The sequence below is a fragment of the Mus pahari genome, chromosome 5 (assembly GCF_900095145.1).
Source record: "Mus pahari chromosome 5, PAHARI_EIJ_v1.1, whole genome shotgun sequence".
Lineage (NCBI taxonomy): Eukaryota > Metazoa > Chordata > Mammalia > Rodentia > Muridae > Mus > Mus pahari.
This window is the reverse complement of record NC_034594.1, coordinates 123,538,600-123,562,117: the sequence shown is the minus strand read 5'-3', so window position 1 is coordinate 123,562,117 and position 23,518 is coordinate 123,538,600. Positions and strand designations below refer to the sequence as shown.

The 23,518-nt window shown below is 40.1% G+C and overlaps 2 protein-coding genes across 3 annotated transcripts in view; one reads left to right on the top strand and one right to left on the bottom strand.

Moving 5' to 3' along the window:
• Window positions 1-534: 534 nt before the first annotated feature.
• Window positions 535-16,960, top strand: Prg4 (proteoglycan 4). The gene is given in 13 exon segments (XM_029539014.1): window positions 535-553; window positions 1,090-1,191; window positions 4,520-4,642; window positions 5,963-6,082; window positions 8,456-8,599; window positions 10,441-11,410; window positions 11,412-12,811; window positions 13,377-13,454; window positions 14,520-14,656; window positions 14,890-15,046; window positions 15,448-15,648; window positions 16,009-16,134; window positions 16,807-16,960. Coding segments are annotated over 12 exon segments (3,630 nt in total). The 5' UTR covers window positions 535-553; window positions 1,090-1,115; the 3' UTR covers window positions 16,905-16,960.
• The window catches only part of Tpr (translocated promoter region, nuclear basket protein), a 59,412-nt gene continuing 52,847 nt past the window's right edge, over window positions 16,954-23,518 (bottom strand). Inside the window, exons 48-52 of one of the 2 annotated variants that reach the window (XM_021197824.2) lie at window positions 22,379-22,474; window positions 22,097-22,253; window positions 20,626-20,744; window positions 17,653-17,748; window positions 16,954-17,153 (exon numbers count right to left, since the gene is read on the bottom strand). In XM_021197824.2, the coding sequence (XP_021053483.1) occupies window positions 17,098-17,153; window positions 17,653-17,748; window positions 20,626-20,744; window positions 22,097-22,253; window positions 22,379-22,474 (524 nt within the window). In that variant the 3' untranslated portion in view covers window positions 16,954-17,097. The remainder of the gene's footprint in view (window positions 17,154-17,652; window positions 17,749-20,625; window positions 20,745-22,096; window positions 22,254-22,378; window positions 22,475-23,518) is intronic. The other variant, XM_029539013.1, reaches the window with a different exon arrangement.

The following is a 23,518-nucleotide window of genomic DNA, read 5'->3' as shown; positions in this document are numbered from 1 at the left end:
AGAGCTTTTTTTTTTTTTTCCTGTGCCCTAAAGAAATGAGAATTCAAGGAAGGAAGGAAGAAGAGGAGGAGGAGGAAGCAGCAGCAGCAGCAGCATGATGTTGCATTATTGATATAAATTCATGATCTTTTTCATCCCAGGCTAACATTAGAGATGTGTGAGAAGCACCTTACTGGATTTAACTGCCAAGAAAGGAAGAAACGGCGCCAGCTGGGGGAGTCTAGAGTTGCTCCTTTGCACACTGCTCCAGAGCTCCCAGAAGGGTTTGCCATCTCAGAACAATTTGTTCACTTCACTTAGAAATTAGAAATGTGTTTTGGCCAATAAATCTAACTTTATTTTGTAGTAGTCATTTTTCTTAATGGAAGTGTTTTCCAGATGTTGCCTAAGTCTAGTCGTCTGGGACCCCATCCAACAAATGAGGAAAGCTTGATTTCATAGGTTGTCACTGTTGATTTTGCTTAACCTTTGGACTAATTGGTTCATCCCAGTCCATTTGCACTGCTATATAAGACTTCCAGCACACTGGGGAAATTTATCTCTCCTTTTACAGGTAAGTGTCGGGGTTAATATGCTTTTTGTAGAATTAAGCGTGTCTTCATTAAGTGTGATTGGAAAAGGACAGTATTTAGAAAGTTTCGCAAAGAACCATACTTCTGTGAGATACCTGTTGGAAGCCTGTGAATTTATACTGAGTTAAGGTGGAAGGTTGGAAAGACAGCTTGGCTACTTTTGCTAAACTCGATTTTATTGAAGCTGCTCATTTTTATCTCCAGGACATGATTTAAGCCTCACTGTGAGTACAGACTGCTCTTCCAACATGTTCTAAAATAAGCCTGTTTTCTGCTATTAGTCTGAGGTATTACAGTGGTTGGCAATTTAATTGAGGTGGCTTGTTTTTTTATTATATTAATCAGAACAACGACTACCTCAGGAATTCAAGCTGATTGCCCATAGCTTTTATTCTAAGAACGGAGTGGCTTGTTATTGAATTATATTTTGAATGTTTCTGAATGCTGTGCACAACAGACACATTATTGAGTGGTGAGATTAATGAGTGGGTTTCTGATGCTTTTATTTTATCTCAAGCAAGGGCGTTGCATCTGAGAACAACCATGGGGTGGAAAATACTTCCCATCTGCTTGTCGCTGCTGCTTCCTGTTGTCTTGATTCAACAAGTTTCATCTCAAGGTAACTTTAGCATCAAAAGCGCTTCTATTCAGTCACTGCTGTTACGTGCCCAGTTGGCTTTTATGGCATCAAAAACAACAATATATTCCTAAGCATATGCACTTCAATGAGTTTAACAATGTGCAGCCACGAACTTGAAAGGCATGCAGTGCATTTGTGTGTTTTGGACTTCTCATCTTTCCTTCTGCATGTGAGAGCGCTGGAGGAGTTCTGAGTTTTGATAAAAAATAATGCGCCTCCTCGGTCCCCTCCGTTTTTGTTTTTTTTTTTTACCCGAATTAAAAAATAAAATACAGACATTTACATAATAAAATCATGCTGGAGATACACAACACCATCAAAAGAAATGAAAAAAATATAACATTTAAATAACAGGTTATGGTCGTATGTTGACAAATTTGGTTATGTTGACAAATTTTTTTTAAAAAATAAAATGTTTTATTAGCATTTTAAGTTAGCATGCAAAGTAATTGGTCTCATTATGATAGCGTCTTTGTATATATATCTTGCCTGTAAAAATATGGATTGGCTCACAAGTTAGCATGTCATCTCTGTGGAGGGATGGGCCAGATGAATGCTCTCTGTATCACTCTGTATTCAGTGCATGAGCTACTGAAGCAAGAGATAAGATTTATCAAGCCACAAGAATTCCTTGATAGGATAAGGAAAATTTATATGTTGGCCAAGGAAATTTATAAAGAAAAAGTTTACATTTTATAAACCTATATTACTACCATATATTTACAATAACTAGGTGTGTTGACAAATTTAACTGAACTTTTGCATCAAATAAATTATTATAAAGCATTATAAAGTAATAAATTATTACTTTAGCATCATGCTGCCATAGATAGCATAGTATAATTTACATTTACAGTGTTTCAAATGGAATTTTATTAGCCTTAAGTGCTCTCTCTTCCTTGTAGGGACTAGTCACCCTATTATGGGCTTTACAAATCTGAATGCCATTTCTTATTATAATATTGCGAAGTTCAGTCCTTCCGAGTCGGTTCTGGGTAAGCAGCCCCTACTTAGAGAGCCTGCTGCACTCAGCATAGCCAAGGCGGAGAGAGCAGAGGGCACGAGGCTCAAGGTACTTAGTCATAGCAACGTGCGTCTTTAACATATTGCTGTGTGTTTCCTCCGGCATAGCCATCATGAGAGAAGGAAAATCAGGATCTGTAATTACTACAGTGACATTTTATTTTTAAGAGAGACATTTCTGGTAAAATCTCTAAAATTCTCATTGAATTGGAGCACAACAGATGACAGCTTGCTTGAGCATGATTTCAGAATCACTCAAATAAGACACGGTGGAGAATCACAGAAACCAAGTATAAATGCTGAGTTAGGAAATGATGGCTACAGTCCCCTGCCTCACACCCCTCAGCTTTCTCATGTGGTATTAAGATTCACAGCATGGCTGTCTCTTTATCCATTCTCTTCCTTTGTGAAACAATGCATATTCATTGAAAGTTTGTGAAAATTAATATGACAATCACTGGGCCTGAGAGATGATGGTTTGGGGTTGTACTGTCTGATGCACAAGCATGGGGACTGGATTTCAGACCCCTGGCACCCACATGAAAAGCTACATGCAGTAGTGCATGCCTCCAGCCTGAGCTCTGGGAGCCAAGTCAGGCTGATCCTGGAGCTCGGTGGCCAAGCAGACTAAGTCCAGTGGCAAGCTCTGGGCTCAGTGAGACATCCTCGCCCCCAAAATAAGGTGGACCATGACAGAGGAGAACAGATACTGTCCTCTGGACTCCACCTGTGCATGCACACATGCATGTAACACACACACACACACACACACACACACACACACACACACACGCGCACACACACGCACGCACACTAGTGGTTTAAGTAAATAGCAATAAGCTTAAGGCTATAACAGACCACCTATGAAAAATAAGTGATTTGTTCTAGACATCTGCTAAGTGTGAAAGCATAATCTTTTGATGTTGTTTTGTCTGCTTCTCCTGCCTTCTCAACCTCTTCTCATTCTTTCCCTTTTATATATAATATATGTATTTATATACATACACTATATATGCATTTTTGTATGTGTTGTGCACATATGTATGTAAGCGATCATTCTCAGAACTATCCTGCTCTCTATTATGTTTGTGTATGTATTAAGACTTAAACCTTCCTGGATTCTCTCGAGAATTTTTCAGTGCGTTTAAACATCTGCCTATGGATTGGGACATTCCAGAGGTGGAGTCCATTGTTATCTTTTGGGGAGGATTTTGTGGTGTTATTTGCCAAATGGTGTTTAGAAATACTTGGGGTTAATTATTCCATCCCATCATTATTGTTTGCTTGTTCCCAAACACTAGGTTCATGACCTTTATATCCACACCCAGATCCTATTTCAAGAGGTCTCTCTCACTCCTCCCAACAGAGAGCACTTAGGAAGAGTCCGTGTTGGCACAACAGCCTGCTTAATTTCATCGAGACAGGCAATGGAATTAGTGAAATTCAGATACATGAGTTTGAAGTCAAAATGGGCTATTTGTTTAGGATAATGATATAATTGCTTATCCAAAGTCAGGCATTTATGATAGTGAATGGGATGTACAAATAATGCATATATATTAGTTGATATCTATTAGTTGATATTAGTTGATACACACACACATATATTTATATTTGTCTATATGTATACACACATATTTATACACATATACATTCAGTAACTTACTGTGTGTCACTGGAGAACTTATTAAAATTTCTGTTATCTTTTTTTTTTTCCAAGACAGGGTTTCTCTGTGTAGCCCTGGCTTTTCTGGAGTTTGATCTGTAGATCAGGTTGGCCTCAAACTCACAGAGATCCTCTGCCTCTGCCTCCCGAGTGCTAGGATTAAAGGCGTGTGCTACCACACCCGGCCTGTGTCATCATTTTTTACCTTAGATAGGGCTAGTAATACTTTTTTAGAAACATTTTCGTAAGTCTTGGAGAGAACGCATGACTCAGTATCCAGCATAAGATCGTTCACAAAATGGCCACCAGTAATCATGAGAGCAGCAATCTCTGCAATTATAACTGCCACCCTTCCCTCAGAGCTACCACCCTGCGTGCAAGCATTACTTAGCTTGACTTTCAAAGGTGTATCTATAATCCCAGTTTAGTGAAGATTAAAGCGACATCACTAAAGTTACTAAAGGCTCGCCCGAACATCAGCTATGTCCATTCCTGTGCATTCTTCCCAGCACTGCCCGTGGGTAAAGCTCCCCTTCTCTGGTGGCCTTGTCCTCCTTCGTAGGTCTCTCCTGTTCCGAATGGTTTGGCCGTGTTTACCTTAGTATTGTGTACTTTTAGATTTATCAAGCTGTGCAGGGAGATGTGGGGAAGGGTACTCTAGAGATGCCACCTGCCACTGTGATTATAACTGTCAACACTACATGGAGTGCTGTCCTGATTTCAAGAGAGTCTGCACTACAGGTACGTTCTGAGAGCTGGGCTTGGTCTGTCAAGCCCGCTGTCCTGGGCCTGCTTTTGTACCCCTTTGCAGCTCTGGTCTTCCTCCCTCCCACCTCCTTTGTTTAAGTGTCTTCTTTCCTTTACTTGCATAAGTGTTGACGTGCACTGTACATACCTGAGGATGGTTTCAAGGCTTCTGATTACTAGGGTAGTGAACGGAAGCCTCAGCCTTTGTCACTTGCACATAGGTATTGACTGCTTGCATGTGAAATGTCTTAAGTAAAGACTTGGTACTGTGACTAGGTAGGTATCAAGTAAAGAGTAAGGTGTACTTCTTCATTAATGGTTGAGTTTTGATTGCTTAGAGATGAGTCTTTCAAAGAGCTTCATCAAAAGGATCAATAGGCATAGAACTTTTACATAGGCTACTGGAACTTTTGGTAGTAAATGTGTTCCTAAATTACCTAAAGAGAATATTTTAAAGATCAAGAAAATACCAGGCTGAATTGATTAATTTCAAAGCCCCAAAGTTCTAAATTGTGAGTGATATCGCTATTGAACAAAATTTGAGCCATTTCTTAAGAAGTACTAGATTCAGATACATACAATATTCAATTTATAAATGCTATAACTAAAATTTGTAAAAAGTTATATTTGCATTAGAATTTGCATGTGGAGATGGTAACTATAGTGTTGTACAGTCTGCGTGTTGGGTAAAGTATTTCAAGCAGGCTTTGGGAATCATCATACTTTCCACCAAAGTTCCTTCTGTAACAAGCAGGCCTCCTATCACAGTCCACACCATGGGGTTAACTGAAATCTTTCAATCTCATTCTATGCCATTTGTCATTTTAAGAGTCTCTGCATTGCAAGTGATTTTTGACCTGAGCAGTGGCTTGCTCAATTAGTTTCTTGGGATATATTGTTTTAAGATACGAAGATTGCATTAGTACTAATTTATTACAAAGAAATGGCGTCAGTGGTGTGAGAAGCTAAAGGACTTCCTATGTAGGGCAGTTTGCTATTCTCTAGTTTTCCCTTGTGTCTACACATGTGTAAGACTCAGGCAGCACTGGGCTATCTCGTGACATGTCAGAGGGGAGAGAATGATGGCCCAGCTCATCAGATTTCTTCCCTAACTTAGGCTGCCTCTCTTAGGACATCGCGCCTTTAAATTTAGTTTTTCATAGTTGATGATGTGAGTGCTCCAAATTCCAAATGGGAGACTCAGAAGCACACCACCCTTGAGACTCTAGTCAGCTGTCAGATGAGAAATGCTACAAGGTATGCAAGTATTGCTTTGTGACTAATAATCCATGCTATCTGTTTTGCCCCGGGCAGAGCTCTCCTGCAAAGGACGCTGCTTCGAGTCCTTCGCTCGAGGGAGGGAGTGTGACTGTGACTCCCAGTGTAAAAAGTATGGCAAGTGCTGTGCAGATTACGACAGCTTCTGCGAAGAAGGTAAGAACCAGGGCTTACCTCAAGGCAGGGCTGCTCAGCCCAGCCAGCCCAGTCCATGCCTTTCACTGATGGCTAACATACAGCAGAGTTCTTGATTTTACTAATATACAAGCTACTTCGTAATACTTTTGTTTTACAAGGACAAGTGAAAGAAAGCATCCTCATAAAAGCTCTAGAAGCACCAAGATCTCTGGCTCACTAGCAAGGGGGACATGGGCTGAGTGTGCATCTTTTTATCTTCCAAGGTGCCTCCTTTACAGTTGAAAACGTGTTCCCACCTAATAGTACTGACTTCACAAAATCAGCTGCCCTCAGAGCTCTCTGTGCTTTGAGCTTTAATGTGTGAGTATATATGTAAAGGCAGAATACTTCCAGCTTCTTCGTATAAATTAATTAGTCACCAACTTGACAGGCAACTCTGCTAAAAAGCTAATACCTCAATAAATTAGTTGTATGTTTCTTTCTATCCCTCCTGTCCTTCAGCAGTCTAGTCTCTACACAAAGCTGGTGGATGACGAAGTCAACAAAAGGGACAGGGACAGTCTTATTTAAACCATTTCTGGCCATTACACCTTGAAGCAATATTCTCACAGTATAACAACCCCCCCTTTAAAAAAATAAAATGATAGAATGCCTTCTCCAATGTTTGTTCTTAACCACTCTTTGCCAAAATATGAGTATCTGTGGAGGCAAAATTGAGATAAGTATTGTTTGCATAATTTGACCATGTTTTTTAGTTAGGTTATGCCTCCCAGGTTTTTTTTTAGAACAGTGGAAACTTAATCAGCAGAGTTGAAGGCTGTTTCCTAGCTGGTCAATATTTTTACAGGAAGTATTCTAAAAATACAAGAGACAACACCCTTATTTCAAAACCCCAGAGCTCAGCATGCCGGCAGCTCTCAGAAGGCACCATGATGGGGAGACATTATTTCCTCACGACCTTGATAATTATTTTGGCCATGAGAAAAGCCAAAACCAAACCAAACCAAACCAAACCAAACCAAACCAAACCAAACCAAACCAAACCAAACCAAACCAAACCAAACAAGACCCTACCCCCCAAATACCGCAAGAAGTTGTTTTGGCAGAAGATGGGTAGGGAAGAAGATTGGGTGATGATGTACAGAGAGACCGTCATCATAAATACTCCCAGTACCCTGTGCTTCTGAAGTATACCTAGGACGTGGAGAAGGAACCGAGGCAGTGCAAGGTGACTTCATTCACAGACTTCATGAATATAGTCAGGGTCCCAAGTGAAAATGAAAGAATTCTCCAGAGCTTCAGAACTTCATTTAAAACAGAACTGAAACTTAATGCTAAGTTGTTTCAGGGTTGCTGTAAGTACTCATTATTGGGATCTAAAAATCATAACACTTTGAGAACTGGCAGGAGTTATAGCAATCCAACCGATTCCCAGCATGGGTAGAGAGAAGCCTGAAAGGTTATCTGCTTTGGCTACAATCACGAACTAGTACCCGGCAGAGCTGTTACTCAACTTGGCGTTTTGTTAAGGGGGAGGAGAAAGAGGGCGAGGTACAGTGTCCAGTTCCTGGGAATAGGAAGAGTTCTGAAGGGATGGTAGGAGCATCAGGGTGTATGTACCACTTTTCTTACCCATCTCTACTGCTGTTTTCTTCTTCAAATCCCTCTCCTTTCTTCTGATTCCCAGGAATGCCCCATGGTCCCTCTTTTAGATGCTGAGGAGTGGGGTGGGGGAGGGATAAAAGGCAAAGACACATGTCAAACCATTAGTATGTGTTAACTTGGGAAGGGCAACATGTCTGTGGAAAAGCATAATGTCTGGGCTTGTGAAATCTTCAAAATATGCCTACACAACTTTTATAATAATCAAGGCTCACTGGCATTCTTTGACTTAAATTCACATGAAAACAGGAAAAATATATTTATGATGCCGAGTGCACGATTTTTCCCATCATCCATATTATGTTTATAATCCAGTATTATGTTTATAATTGTGGAATGATGGCAAGATAGATGAAGCTCATAGGATTACAACTTGATTTGGGTGGGCATTCCTCTTTAGAAATGTTGGATACACATCTCACTTAAAGGCAGGAAAATGTTCAGTAGTTTGGCCTCTATTCCAAGGTAGACACCCAGAAGCCTGCAACATTTAAAGCGTTGACCTCTTGGGACTCTTTTCTATCATAATTTTCCAGTTTGAGGATCACTATTTTATAGCAATGTGCTCTCCGAATTATTGAAGTTACTTGAGTTGGGCTACAAGCTGTCCTGTGTTGACATTTATCGGTATCGCCTCTCCTCTCGGAGCCCCAGGAATTCACCTTTTTCAGTTAGCACTGCTAATGAACTTAAATTGGATGTTAATCAATCTGTCTTGCTTGGCCTCAGTGCATAATCCCACATCACCATCTCCAAAGACTGCACCTCCGCCTCCAGGAGCATCTCACACCATCAAATCAACTACCAAACGCTCACCCAAATCACCAAAAAAGAAGACTAAGAAAGTTGTAGAATCTGAGGAAATAACAGAAGGTAGGAAGATGACAGCCATCACTACAGGAGATTTCTTAACTGAAATAACCTGTAGGTGGACTATTCACATGAATATCCTCAAAGGGTCATCTTTTGAATCATGAAGCACTCACCATATTTTTTTTTGTTTACTTGATTTAAGTTAAAATCTAAGCCAAAATATAAATCCTTGGGATATTTATATACCTTATTAGCAAACCCAGCATGGGCCTTATCAGAAAAGGCAAATCTCATGGGAAAAATGAAAACTTATACAGAAGTTTTCTCTATTTTTCACAGAGTTAGACTGTGTAAATTTTAGCAGGTGTTGGAGAATCAGGAGAAAGGTCTACTGTTGGTATATGTGATGAACTAAGATGCCTTGCTTTTAGCCGACAGCTTTATAAAGCAAGTAGTTGCATTACCTATAAGGTGACAGCACACTCCAATGCTCCAAGAGCAACTATCAGCAATTCTTGTTGCATGTGGACCCGCAGTTCTTTTTTGCTTTGTTTTGTTCTAAATCACAGTAGGTGTGATCAAACTTTTTATTTGATTTATAGAACATTCTGTTTCTGAAAATCAAGAGTCCTCCTCCTCCTCCTCTTCTTCCTCTTCAACTATTCGGAAAATCAAGTCTTCCAAAAATTCAGCTAATAGAGAATTACAGAAGAACCCAAAAGGTTTGAGCATTGATAAAGATCAAAGACTCTATCAATGCCATGTTAAAAATAATTTTTCAAAAAGTAATGTGTGTTGATGGAACAGTTTGAGATCTCAATATTTGGGGAGTATGTGACTATGGAAATAGCTTAAAAAGTGCCAAATGAATAGACCTTATAGAGAATCAGTGGCAAGCAGCTAAGTAACTCTTCACAGCAAGGGATTCAAAGATGCTGTAACATCTTTGAATGTAGAAATAGGATGGTACTGGAGACAGTAGTTTGGGAGTCTGTTGCAATTCCTGTCTATCTGATCACTGTCTTCTTCTCTCCCGTCTCTGCCTCCAGCTTTTGTTTTTCCCTTCTACGATTTTATTTAGCACAAACTTATATAGTGTTTTCCCCAAAATAATCCTTGACATTCTCTTAAACCTCCAGGGAAAGGCACGATTATCATTCCTGTTATATTGCCCTTTATTATTTTCCTATGTTTAAAAATCACATCTGTTGCACTTCTATCTGAAAGTTAAGAATAGGCTTTTTTCTCTGAAAAGAGATTCCATCTGATCTGTTATCTGTATTTCCTGAAATTCCAAAATATATTCTTTCTCTAGTAAGTACTAGAATTTTGAGGAACATTTCCCTGAGTGATGGTAGTTTCTCTGAAACATTCTTTAGTCTACTAGTTAGACAGTCTAACTTCATGTCACTGCAAGAATCCTGCTCTTGATGGAAGTGGAATACAAATTTGCTAAATAGAATTCCTATCAGTGAAAGGCTCTTTGGGCTTAGTAGTTCCCCTAAAGGGTAATTGCTATGGGGAATTTTAAACAGAATTTATTGCCTTGACATCCTAATTGCCTACATCCTGAGAACTATTGAGTTTAATGACACAATTGAAAAGGAGCAGCTCGTAGCCCTATGTATTGCATCTGGGTTCAGCAGAAACTAGTCAGTTGCAAAGACTGGAATCAAATCCTCAGTAGAAGCCTGTGTAGGAGTTAGTATAAAAAAAGGTATCAGAGGTAGGAGACATGTTTCTAGGAAGGAGGGAAAACACTATAGAATGGGGGCGGGTAGCATGTGTGGACCAAGTGAGGGGAAAAGAACATGAACACAGACACACATTCATACCACTGATCACTTTGACGACTTCAAGTTGCCACTTCAAAATAACAAGATTTTATCTTTTTTCTCTAGTAAAAGATAACAAGAAAAACACCCCTAAAAAGAAACCCAATCCAGAACCACCGGTTGTGGATGACGCTGGAAGTGGACTGGATAATGGTGAGTTCAAGCTCACCCCACCTCCTCCTGACCCTCCTACTACTCCACACAACAAAGTCACCACATCTCCCAAGACTACAGCAGCAAAACCAGTAACTCCTAAACCCAGTCTTGCACCTAATTCTGAGACATCCAAAGAGGCATCTTTAGTGTCTAATAAAGAGACAACAGTTGAAACAAAAGAGACTACTGCAACAAATACACAGTCTTCCGCCAGTAAAAAAAAGACTACTTCAGCTAAAGAGACACGGAGTGCAGAGAAAACATCTGCTAAAGATGTTGAACCCACATCTACAACTCCCAAGAACTCAGCTCCCACTACTACCAAGAAGCCTGTAACTACAACCAAGGAACCAGTTCCTACCACTCCCAAGGAGCCTGAACCCACAACTCCTAAGGAGCCAGTTCCCACCACCAAGAAGCCTGAACCCACCACCCCCAAAGAGCCAGCTCCCACCACCAAGGAGCCTGAACCCACCACCCCCAAAGAGCCAGCTCCCACCACCAAGGAGCCTGAACCCACCACCCCCAAGAAGCCTGAACCCACCACCCCCAAGGAGGCTGAACCCACAACTCCCAAGGAGCCTGAACCCACCACCCCTAAGAAACCTGAATCCACCACCCCCAAGGAGCCTGAACTCACCACCCCCAAGGAGCCTGAAACCACCACCGCCAAGGAACCAGCTCCCACCACCAAGGAGCCTGAACCCACAACCCCCAAGGAGTTAGCTCCCACCACCCCTAAGGAGGCTGAACCCACCACCCCCAAGGAGGCTGAACCCACCACCCCCAAGGAGGCTGAACCCACCACCCCCAAGGAGCCTGAACCCACCACCCCCAAGGAGCCTGAACCCACCACCCCCAAGGAGCCTGAACCCACAACNCAAGGAGCCTGAACCCACCACCCCCAAGGAGCCTGAACCCACCACCCCCAAGGAGCCTGAACCCACAACACCCAAGGAGCCTGAACCCACCACCCCCAAGGAGGCTGAACCCACCACCCCCAAGGAGGCTGAACCCACCACCCCCAAGGAGCCTGAACCCACCACCCCCAAGGAGGCTGAACCCACAACACCCAAGAAGCCTGAGTCCACCACCCCTAAGAAACCTGAACCCACCACCCCTAAGGAGCCTGAACCCACCACCCCCAAGGAGCCTGAACCCACCACCCCCAAGGAGCCTGAACCCACAACCCCCAAGGAGCCTGAACCCACAACCCCCAAGGAGGCTGAACCCACAACTCCCAAGGAGCCTGAACTCACCACCCCCAAGGAGGCTGAACCCACAACTCCCAAGGAGCCTGAACCCACCACCCCCAAGGAGGCTGAACCCACAACACCCAAGAAGCCTGAATCCACCACCCCTAAGAAACCTGAACCCACCACCCCCAAGGAGCCTGAACCTACCACCCCCAAGGAGGCTGAACCCACCACCCCCAAGGAGCCTGACCCCACCACCCCCAAGGAGGCTGAACCCACCACCCCTAAGAAACCTGAACCTACCACCCCCAAGGAGTCTGAACCCACCACCCTTAAGAAACCTGAACCCACCACCCTCAAGGAGCCTGAACCCACAACCCCCAAGGAGCCTGAACCCACCACCCCCAAGGAGGCTGAACCCACCACCCCTAAGAAACCTGAACCCACCACCCCCAAGGAGTCTGAACCCACCACCTCCAAGACCTCTGAAGTAACAGCTGAGTTTGCTGGGGCACCCACACCAAAGGCAAGTACCACCACTCAAATCACGTCTACAACTCAAGGTACCACATCACCCAAAATCACTACTGTGAAAACAACAACTCTTGCACCCAAAGTAACTGCTCCAGCAGAAGAGATTCAGAACAAACCTGAAGAAACAACTCCTGCATCGGAAGATTCTGATGATTCTAAGACAACTCTAAAACCACAGAAACCAACCAAAGCACCCAAGCCTACCAAAAAGCCCACCAAAGCACCCAAGAAGCCCACCTCTACCAAAAAGCCAAAGACACCGAAAACGAGAAAACCAAAAACCACACCATCTCCTCTAAAGACAACTGCAACAACGCCTGAACTGAATACCACCCCTCTAGAAGTCATGCTGCCAACCACCACCATCCCTAATCAAACTCCAAATTCTGAAACAGCTGAAGTAAATCCAGATCATGAAGATGCAGATGGAGGTGAAGGAGGAAAACCTCTGATTCCCAAGGCCCCTGTGCTATTCCCCACAGCTATTCCAGGCACTGATTTCTTGGCCGGGGGACTCAATCAAGGCATTAACATCAGTCCCATGCTTTCAGGTAAGAATCAGTTACTTTCCTATTCTAATATCTCTCTACTGAGATTCATATCTCAAATGCTAACTTGTGAACTTATCAAACTTGGTTATAGCTTCCTAATAGGTGATCATAGAATATTTATTATCCAGGAGACTAAGTAGTAATTAGCATCAGAAACTTGGTGTTGGCCAACTCTAGACATGTCTGTTGGGAGCAGAAATGGGGTAGAGAATGTGAAAATAATTTAGGTAGGACTTTATCCTTTAGAGTATAATGCAAAGGAAAAAAGCCCATTTCCTTTTCTCAGTGACTGAAAACGTCAGTGTCTAATACCTCATATACATGAAGATTAAGATAACCTGGGCCTCTTACACTCATTATTTTTATTTAATATTCCTGAATGGTATTGTTAGGTAAGCAGAACTATGGAACATGACCACTTCCTTTTCTCCTCACTAGATCTTAGAGGGTAAACAGGAAACAGAATCCTGTAAGGATTTGAAAAGAACAAATTGCTTTCCTCCTTCTGTTCTATATTGTCTTTTGTTGATTTCTTCCTTGTTTTGTATTAATTTGTTGATTTAAGATGAGACCAATTTATGCAATGGTAAGCCAGTGGATGGACTGACTACGCTGCGCAATGGGACATTAGTTGCCTTTCGAGGTAAGTTATGAATATATAAACTGCTTTGTGTTGGCATTTTCTGAGAACAAAGTCTCACAGTGCTAACTGAACCATATGATTCTACAGTAAATGAGAACACTATTAATCTAGGTACATAGATGCAACAAAGAACCTGACTTCTTATCTAAGGTTTCTTTGTGTCTGTGTGTGGATAGGATTTCAGAGTTCCAATTTCAAATTAAATGAAGTGATAAGATTTGCATTCTCTGAACAGTTTTCTTAGAAAATTACTCCTCCACGGTGAGGTAGTACTTTTTTGTTCCAGAGTTACAGAGAATTAAGTAAATTTCCCATGGACTTTGTTACTTTAGTCTTCTTAGAGCACAGATTAAGAATATAATGACAAAAAATTATGTACAGTAAAGGTCCAATAGATTGTACTAGTCATTAAGCTATAACACCATTCTATATAGCAAAGACACTGACACCCAGAGCACTCTAAGTCACAAAGGCAAACAATTCTCTTTAGGGAAAGTAGAAAATGAGCTGATGAGCTGACTCAACGGAAGAAGGTAGACTGTAAAGCCTCGTGGCTTTGAGACCTACACCAAGGCAGGAGAAAACTGACTCCCATTGAACCCTACACTGAGGGAGGAAAGAACCAGCTCCCACAAGTTGTCCTATGGCCTCTCCATGGACCCTGCAAACCCAGATACATATAAATAAAAAAACAAAGCAAATTAAAATCAAGGTGGGTGTGGTAACACACTCCCTTAATCCCCAACACCCAGGCTGTGGAGGTAAGTGGAGCTCTATGCGTTCAAGGCCAGCCCAGTGTACAGATGGTCTCAAAACCACCTCAAAAGTTCAATTAAAAAAATTAAAACTAGAAACTAAATTATTTCAAAATATCTTTTGCCATATTTTGGACCTAAGAAATATCTGAGGAATACACAAATACCCTCTTTTTCACCTGGCTCTAGGTCCAGGTACCTCTTAACACAGACTCCATTTTTCTTTAGAACCATCACGTTTCTTTTCCTTTTCTGTGAGGACGTAGTTTAGCATTCAGACTGCAGACTGACAAATCCCTTTAATTTTTAGGTCATTATTTCTGGTTGCTGAATCCATTCAGACCACCATCTCCACCACGCAGAATTACTGAAGTTTGGGGTATTCCCTCTCCTATTGACACTGTTTTTACTAGATGTAACTGTGAAGGAAAAACTTTCTTCTTTAAGGTAACACAAACACTGGGGAAAAAATGCAGTTGCACCTTGTCATATCATCATCTTAACCTTCAACTGGGAAAGGATATATTGTTCTCTTGAAAAATGACAATGTGGTATTATTTATGATCTGCTTATTTAAATTCAACCAATTTAATGTATTCTCCCTATACTTAAACCTGAGGATGAATTCCTGAAACGTGCCTACAAAACCTTCGATATCATTTTCTCCTTTAAACAACCAGGATTCTCAGTACTGGCGCTTCACCAATGATGTAGTAGATGCTGGGTATCCTAAACAAATTGTCAAAGGCTTTGGAGGACTAACAGGGAAGATAGTGGCTGCTCTTTCAATAGCCAAGTACAAGGACAGGCCTGAATCTGTGTACTTCTTCAAGAGAGGTATGTATCACACAATTGTCAATGTGACATTATTTTTTTAAGGAGTCTTTTTCTTTTTAATTGCTAGATTTACTATCAAAAAGCATTCTTAATGGCAAGAATAAAATAGCTTTAATGAATAAATATTGTAGGCCATAAGTATTTAGATTTCCTGAAATGTGAACCATCAAACATCTGGACTTTCAGATCACTAATAAAAAGAATGCAATTTGTTGAATTCATTTGTTCAAACACATATTTCAGGTCTTACTTATTACTATATTTCAAGAACAGCATTAAAAATAGCTATTATTAAACATATATTTGTGAAGAACTAAAGGAAAAAAAAAAAGAGGCAACTGTAACCCATTCTTGAGAGGATTACATGAGTTGTTTGTTGTGCCTTTCCCATTGTGTAACAGGTGGCAACATTCAGCAGTACACTTACAAACAGGAGCCAGTGAAGAAGTGCACAGGGAGGCGGCCTGCCATCAACTACTCGGTATACGGGGAGGCAGCACAGGTGAGGAGGCGCCGCTTTGAGCGTGCTGTTGGACCTTTCCAGACACACACCTTCAGGATCCATTACTCGACGCCCATGAGAGTCTCTTATCAAGACAAAGGTAATTTTCACCATGTCAAGAATGCTGATCATGAAGATTAATAATTTCTTATGAAGTCACCCTTATTACATATAAATACTGGCCATGAAAGTACTAACCATTTAGGCTTATTGATGTAAAACAAATCCATTTGCCTTACTGAGTAATAACTAAGATCAATTCTCTGTTGGTAAAGAAAGTAGTTTATTCAATCCTGTTAATTATAGCAAACAATAAGCACTGTATACAAATCTGCATCCCTCAAGACAGTCCTAAAAGTGAGGTGTAATGTCATGGCAGAGAACAAGCTCAAAACCTAGGTTTATGTAGCTCTAAGGTTGTAATCCCTTTCAAACCTTTTATTAAAACTTCTGCCCGCAGGTTTCCTCCACAATGAAGTCAAAGTGAGCACAATGTGGAGAGGGTTTCCAAATGTTGTCACTTCAGCGATAACACTGCCTAACATTAGGAAACCTGATGGCTATGATTACTACGCCTTTTCCAAAGGTAAGTTAATTGAACAGTTTTGTGAACCTCAAGTTGATCTCACCTGAGGAAGCACAAATGTAATTTAAATGGAAACAGCAAGTGTACAGTAATGACTGTAAGAAACCCAACTTCAGTGCTTACTCAATATAAAGGGTGAGACTGTTACACTAATTTTATTTAACTGGAAAGAGTGCAGATCAGTTCTACTGCATTGTTAGGACATCAGGAGAAAACTGGTATGGAGAAACAGTATTTGCTGCTATCACAAGTGACTCTTTTAAGACAGCATGTATTATTACAGTCTACAAGGTGTTCAAGACATTCATGGAACCCAGTTTGATTAGGTAAAGTTTATTGCCCAGGACAATTAACTTTGGAAAGACCAGTTATCTAAATTATTCTGCCTATGATTTTATAGTATGAATTTCTAAGAAATATATTTTAAAAATGGTTAAAGCCAAAATCTTTTAAATTAACTATTTTTAAATATTTATTTCAAAAAGGTAGAATTGAACCTAATATTACCTGAAGGATGCTGAAAGATTACTCCTTCCATCAAATTATTTTTTGTCAGAAAGTTAATGAAATCTACTTTTGAAACTGAAATGATACTGACTTTGAATACAACACTCAATACAAACTTAAATGTTTTACCTTTTTGATTAAAAGGATGTTTTCTCTTTTATTTAGATCAATATTATAACATTGATGTGCCTACAAGAACAGCAAGAGCAATTACCACACGTTCAGGGCAGACCCTCTCCAAAATCTGGTACAACTGTCCTTGAACTGATTGGCAAAAAGTCATCAAAATGAAATGAAGAGAACAGTGATACCTTTTGACATTGAAATACATTTTATTAATAAAGAATGTTGAAATGAGCATACCTATTTAAATACAAAACACTTCTCAACTTGACAATCATTATATTAAAACAGATTCGCAAATCTTATTCACATGTGTCATAGTTTGTAGATCACTTAATTAATATTCCCTCTATTTATTCCTCCTCTTCCTCCCATTGCATGGCTTATACCTGTAGAAGGAAATGACAAAATTCATGTTTAGTAGAAATATCTAAGATATAGATATAAAAAGATATTCTCCATGTTGACTGGTAATTATTATAAATGGGTTACTAGATTTATGATGTTAATACAGTCTAAATCAGTTATTTTGGAGAACGTGAAAATACTAAAATCTACTTCTTTACTAGCTACAATAGCCACAAAACTTTCAGTGTAGAAAAACAAACAAACAAACAAACAAACAAAAAAACTTAACACTATAAGAATACAGGTAAAGTTACTATGAATGAACAACATGATTTTCCAAATTTTTTTTTTTTGGATCTAATAAAATAAAATATACCACATATTCATTTTGTAACTATGACAACTTGCCTAAAAGAAGCTTTCTGGCTAAGTGTCACACGTTCAACATGTAATTATAAATCAATCCTTAGATTTACCTTAGAAACTTGATACACATGCTATTATCCCACATATCAAGTAAACAGTATGCCAGAAACTTACCTCTTTGTCGGTTAAACTGACGACCACGAACACCCTGTCTCAAGGTTGTCTGAAGTCTTACTCGTCTGAAAGGCTTTGGCTGACTACTACTGGTATCTAAAGAAAGCATCAAGACATGTGGAAAGCAAGTTAAAAAACAAAAACAAAAACAGGAAAGCAGCTATAATTACTAAATCAACACACAAATACAGATGTGCCATTTGTTTTCCACATTTAAATCTACTTCTAAGAGCAAAGGAAGCTAAGCAATTATACAAACTCACACACAAAGTAGTATGATAAAAATATCGCAAAAATATATTTGGAGAAAAAAAATTGAGTTTATTTATTCAATTACTCGACTAATAATCAGGTTCCTGAGATGACAGAATATTGTAACATACCTGACTCTTTGTCTAATACCTTAAATGTAATCATTAGCAAAACATGCCAGTTCAAATTTAAGTAAACTTGTCATGGCCACACATCTATATCTTGTTCAAGTCATTGTCTTTATTCTGTATGGCAACAGCTTCCAAATTTGACCATGAATTTTAGCCTCTTACATACCATGGCCAAAACAACTGCAGTGTCATGTCATTATTCTATGTGAAGAATTTCAATTGTTTTCTATCTCCATGAAACTCAGAGCAACTACAAAGATGTAGGTGATTCTTCATTACTCTTTTCATACACTCTTGAATCTCACTTCTCATTCTGCTCCAGTCACATGACCTCCTTGCTGACTCTGAATGTCTCAAGCACATCCTATTGGCTTATGGGACTTTATATAAACCAGCTTTTTTTCCCCCTTTTGTTAAATCAATGATTAAGCCACATGAGGATGAGATACTGGCTAGCTCACTGAGGGATAAAGGGTTGGGGCAGTTGGGCACACTGGCCTATCCACATCGGTGCTCAGCATTCCTATGGCAGATCTGGCATGAACAAAGTAGACTTTCTCTCACACTTTCTCAATTGCAGCCTCGAGGTCCTCTATTTTCTCGTCGAGGTGCTCAATGGTGTTTGACACTGATGTAACTTGGGTAGTTAATACCACAAGAGACTAGACTTCACCAATAGCCTCTCACAGGCTCTCTTCATAGTGCTAAGCCTCAACTCCTTTGCATGACCCCTTCAGTTCTGGGCCATCAATTGCAACTGAGGCTGCACCTTCACCAATGGCCTTTCATGGCCTCTCACAGTGCTTCCATGGCCTCAGCTGCTCTGCATGACCCCTTCAATGCCTTCAAAACCAGTACCACCTAAGTGACTCTTACACATTACCAAGTCCTGCTGCAGCACAAGGTACAACCTTGGCTATCAATGGAACATAGCCTCTTTGTGTTCTCAGAAAACACTTCAATGTCACCTCAATGATGCTGGTCTCTTCTTAATCACCGCTAATTTCTTAGCTCCAGCCAATCAGCATCAATAGTCCCAGTAATGCAAATGTTTCACTTTAGTAGTTCTGGTATCTTGTTAATCACAGCTGATTCTTCAGCCCCGGCTAACCAGAACCACAGAATCTTCAGAATCCAAAATAGCAATGGCCCTGAAAAGAGTCCTTAATCTTCCCTCTGAAATTTCACAAGGCAGGCCTCCATCTTCTGCACTGTTCTCAACATTATCTTCCAAGCTCCTATACAACATCTGACAGAGCTCTTAACAAGGAATGGATCTTCTAGCCCAAAGTTCCAAAGTCCTTCCACAGTCCTCCCCAAAACATGGTCAAGTTGTCACAGGAATACCCCACTCCTGGTACCAATTTGTCTTAGTCAGGGTTTCTATTCTTGGACAAAATATCATGACCAAGAAGCAAGTTGGGGAGGAAAGAGTTTATTCAGCTTACACTTTTCACATTGCTGTTAACCACCAAAGAATGTCAGGACTGGAACTGAGGCAGGTCAGGAAGCAGGAGCTGATGCAGAAGCCATGGAGGGACTATTTCCACAGGTTTGCTCAGCCTGCTCTCTTATAGAACCAAGACTACCAGCCCAGAGATGGCACCACCTACAAGGGGACCTCCCTGCTTGATCAGTAATTGAGAAAATGCCTTGATCTCATGGAGGCATTTCCCCAACTGCAGCTCCTTTCTCTGTAATAACTCCAGCCTGTGTCAAGTTGACACAAAATTAGCCAGTACACCTACCAAACTGTTTTTTTTTTTTTTTGTTTTTTTCCCCCCAGACAGGGTTTCTCTTTATAGCCCTGGCTGTCCTGGAACTCACTTTGTAGACCAGGCTGGCCTCAAACTCAGAAATCCACCTTCCTCTGCCTCCCAAGTGCCGGTATTAAAGGCACACGTCACCACGCCCAGCCAAACTGTGTTTTTGTGAGAATCAAATAATATATGTAAAAGGCTAGAGAATAGCCTATAACAATCTCAATAGATGTTATTAGAAGAAAACATAAAGCCTGTAGAAGTTACTTTTATTATAGGAAAGACATAATCTTTTCCAAAAGCTGAATTAAAAAACTAGATTACTCTTTACATTAGTAAATCTTAAACATGGTTTTGAAATAAATGGGAGTCCCACCTTTCAACCCTCCAGATCAAGTCTGCTCTGGTTCAAATAGAAGGAACCATGGGGGGAATACTCTTAGACTCCTTCCCAGTACAACCATCCCAATAGCTCCAGTAGCACCTTCATAAAAGTGGACAATCCACATGCTCTGAGAAGAAACCAGACTATAAGCAGCACATTTAAGAGACCTGAGTATTTTTCAGGATCTGTGCTGACACCATTTATCTAGACAAAATATAAGTGAATTTATCTTTTGGTGTGGACCCACCTTTTTCATGGTCCCAATTATCAAAGCCAGAGTATTTGGGTAATAATGTAAACACAAACCAATTTCCTTTTCATGTTAAAATGTCCCCTTTAAGTAATAGGTTTTAAAAGTCAGAGTATGGAGTTGAGAGCTCCATGTCTGGTAAGCATCTGGAGAGACAAGGGCAAGGAACATAAGCTGTGAGGGAACAGTACTTACCTACAGAGGAGCTCGAAGGAGGATCTTGGCTGGTAGAGGGAAGATCTGATTCATCAGATGCTTGGACAGGCTCCTCTTCCTGCTGGCTATCAATTTCTAGGCCAGCCTCTGAACTGATACTAAGAAATAAATAGATTACAAAAATGGAAAACTGATTCTACAATTTATTTTAAATGTTCCTAAGTTCGTTTTGATTTATTTTATAACTACTTTCAGAGTTCTAGTTAACTAAGAATTCGACTCAGTTACAGGTTGTCAAGTGTGTGGTTTTTTTTAATCGTAAGGTGGAGCAGGAGATGGGATAAGTTGCTTTTTCTTCACCTCCTTACTAGGATACTTGCCAATTCTACTTTTTACCACTGTTTCAGCAGCCCTTCTTTTTCCATTTGACAAGCATGTTTATAGTCTTAACACTCACAGGAATACATTAGACTTTGATAAACTCGAAACATAACTAGTAACAGCAGGTCTGTCAGTCACCCTGAGTACTAACCCAGACCTAACAAGCTATGGGCATGAGAGTTCCTAGCTCAGTGGCTGTATTTTCATCTTTCTCCTTTTAAGAAGCACAGGAGAGTAGATAGTCAAAAACCTGAACTTGGCCTAAACTTTACTTTTAAAAAATCATCTGCAAATATTAGTGCAGTTACTGATAACAACTTACCCAAGACCCCCAAGGTTGCAAGATGGGGACATGTATATAGGGCTTAAGTTAAGACTTTTAATTCTCACTGAGCTCCAAGGTTGCAAGATGGGGACATGTAAATAGCATAGGGCTTAAGTTAAGACTTTTAATTCTCACTGAGCTCTTACCAGTAGAATAGTCTAAGCACATTATTGTTAATGTGCTCTGAACTTAATTTCTATGATGGGAAGTAATATATTTTAGGAATAGTGTGTGGGTTAGAAGGACAAATATAAAGTGACCTGAAAATATGTATTCAATTAGTAACAGCTAGCATTGAGGGGAGACTTGTAACCTCCCCTCAATTAAACACTGAAGTTAAAGAATACAAACAGACCTGCCTCTCACCCATTATATCCTAGGAGACCTCACTTATGAAGCACTATCAAATCAAGTCCTTGAGCTCTGAGCAGAAAAATCTGTGTTCTATTTCCCAACCACTAAACTGTACAAACTTCTCAGTTTATAAGAATTAAGATCCCAGGTTTGAGACTTAACTCTACAAAACCACTGCCTATGGGCTTCTTCTAGCAAATTATTTGTTTCCTTAGAAAACAAAACAAAATTTTCAATAATGTTTTTATAAACTGCCTCTCTCATAGTAACCCTAAATTCTGAAGCTGGTTAGCTCTGAATGCAGAATAGCTTTTCAAATATGTGCTTTGGCTTTTCCACAGGGCAGGATAGCACTGAAAACAGATTTTGATGTTATTTGCTTGCTAAAACAAACAACTATGACAACATAATAAACCTACAGCAAACAAAAACTACACAATAAAATCATACCCTTCAGACTCTGCCTCTACAAATACTTCATCTCCGTCGTCACCTGCTGCTGTTTCATTTGTCGTGGATAAAGTGCCTGTAGATGTTGTCACCATCGGAACAGACTGAGAGGCATGTTCTGAAGCATCAGAGGTGGTACTCTCAGTAAACACAGTCACTTAAAAAGAACAACAAATACCTTTCTTTACCTTGTGGTTCATTAATTTTGAGCCACAATAGGTTTCAAGGTGTTCTATGTCACCAATTTAAAAAAAAAAAAGTGCTTATTGGTGTGGCACCCACCTGGGGCTGCTACTTGGAGAGGCGTAGTGGGAACGCTGCGGCCACCAGACTCTTCCTCATGAGCCAGAAAGAGGGGTGTTTCATACATTCCCAAACCTAGAGAAAAATTTAAGTATCAGTGAATGATGAAAGAACATAAAAACACCAAAGAAAAGAATTAGTACAAAGTGTATAATTTTCTTGAAGCTCATAATATAGTTGCTCCACCAAGCAAAAATCAAGTTCCTCAAAATATATTTAACACATCTTTTAAATTCTTTAATACTAATAAATGCATCCCTAAATAGCTAATTTTACAGAATATCCAAATATGAACAAGTCCTATGTCAAAATCTTTTCCTCACTTAACTGCCAAAGTTATTAACCCTTTCTGCTAGTGAAACTTAAACTTCCCCTATGGTTACAAAGCAAGTTTGTAGTAGCTTCTCTATTCACTTGCAAAATGCTAGTTTCCAGAAATCTACCAAATTTCACTCATGGACTAAATGATAATTCCACAAATACCGAAACTCATATACAAGTATCATCTACCACTACTACTTAATTCTATATTTTAAATTTTACTTTTAAAATGAATGCTGCTAGGGAAAGTCTAATTAGTCATATATTTAACCAGGTTTGCCACAACTCTCAAATTGTAAGTAAAAAATACACCGTACTCCTAAATTTTAAAGGAGCTGGCATTTCTTAGCAGTACTTATTGGTTCATCACACATTATGTGGAGATCTGAATGAGAATGGACCCTACAGGCTCCTCTGTTTGAGTGCGTGGTCTGCAGTTAGTTGAACTGTCGGGGAGGACTAGGAGGGATGACCCCGTGAGCGAGTGTGTGACTGGGGCTGGGCTTTGAGGTTTCAAAAGCGCATGCCAAGCCCAGTGTCCCTCGATCCCCTTGTAGAATAGGATGTAAAGCTCTCAGCTACTTTTCCAGTACCATGTCTGCCTGCCACCACAACAGACTAACTGTCTAAAACTGTAAGCAAGCTAATTAAATGCATTAAAAAAAAGTTGCCTTTGTCATGGTGTTTCAATATGGCAATAAAACAGTAATTAAGGCAATACAGAAATATAGAAGCCAGTCTTTAGGCGAAAGGAACTAGAACCTTGCTGAAGAGATATTTATTAGAAAAGGCAGTACC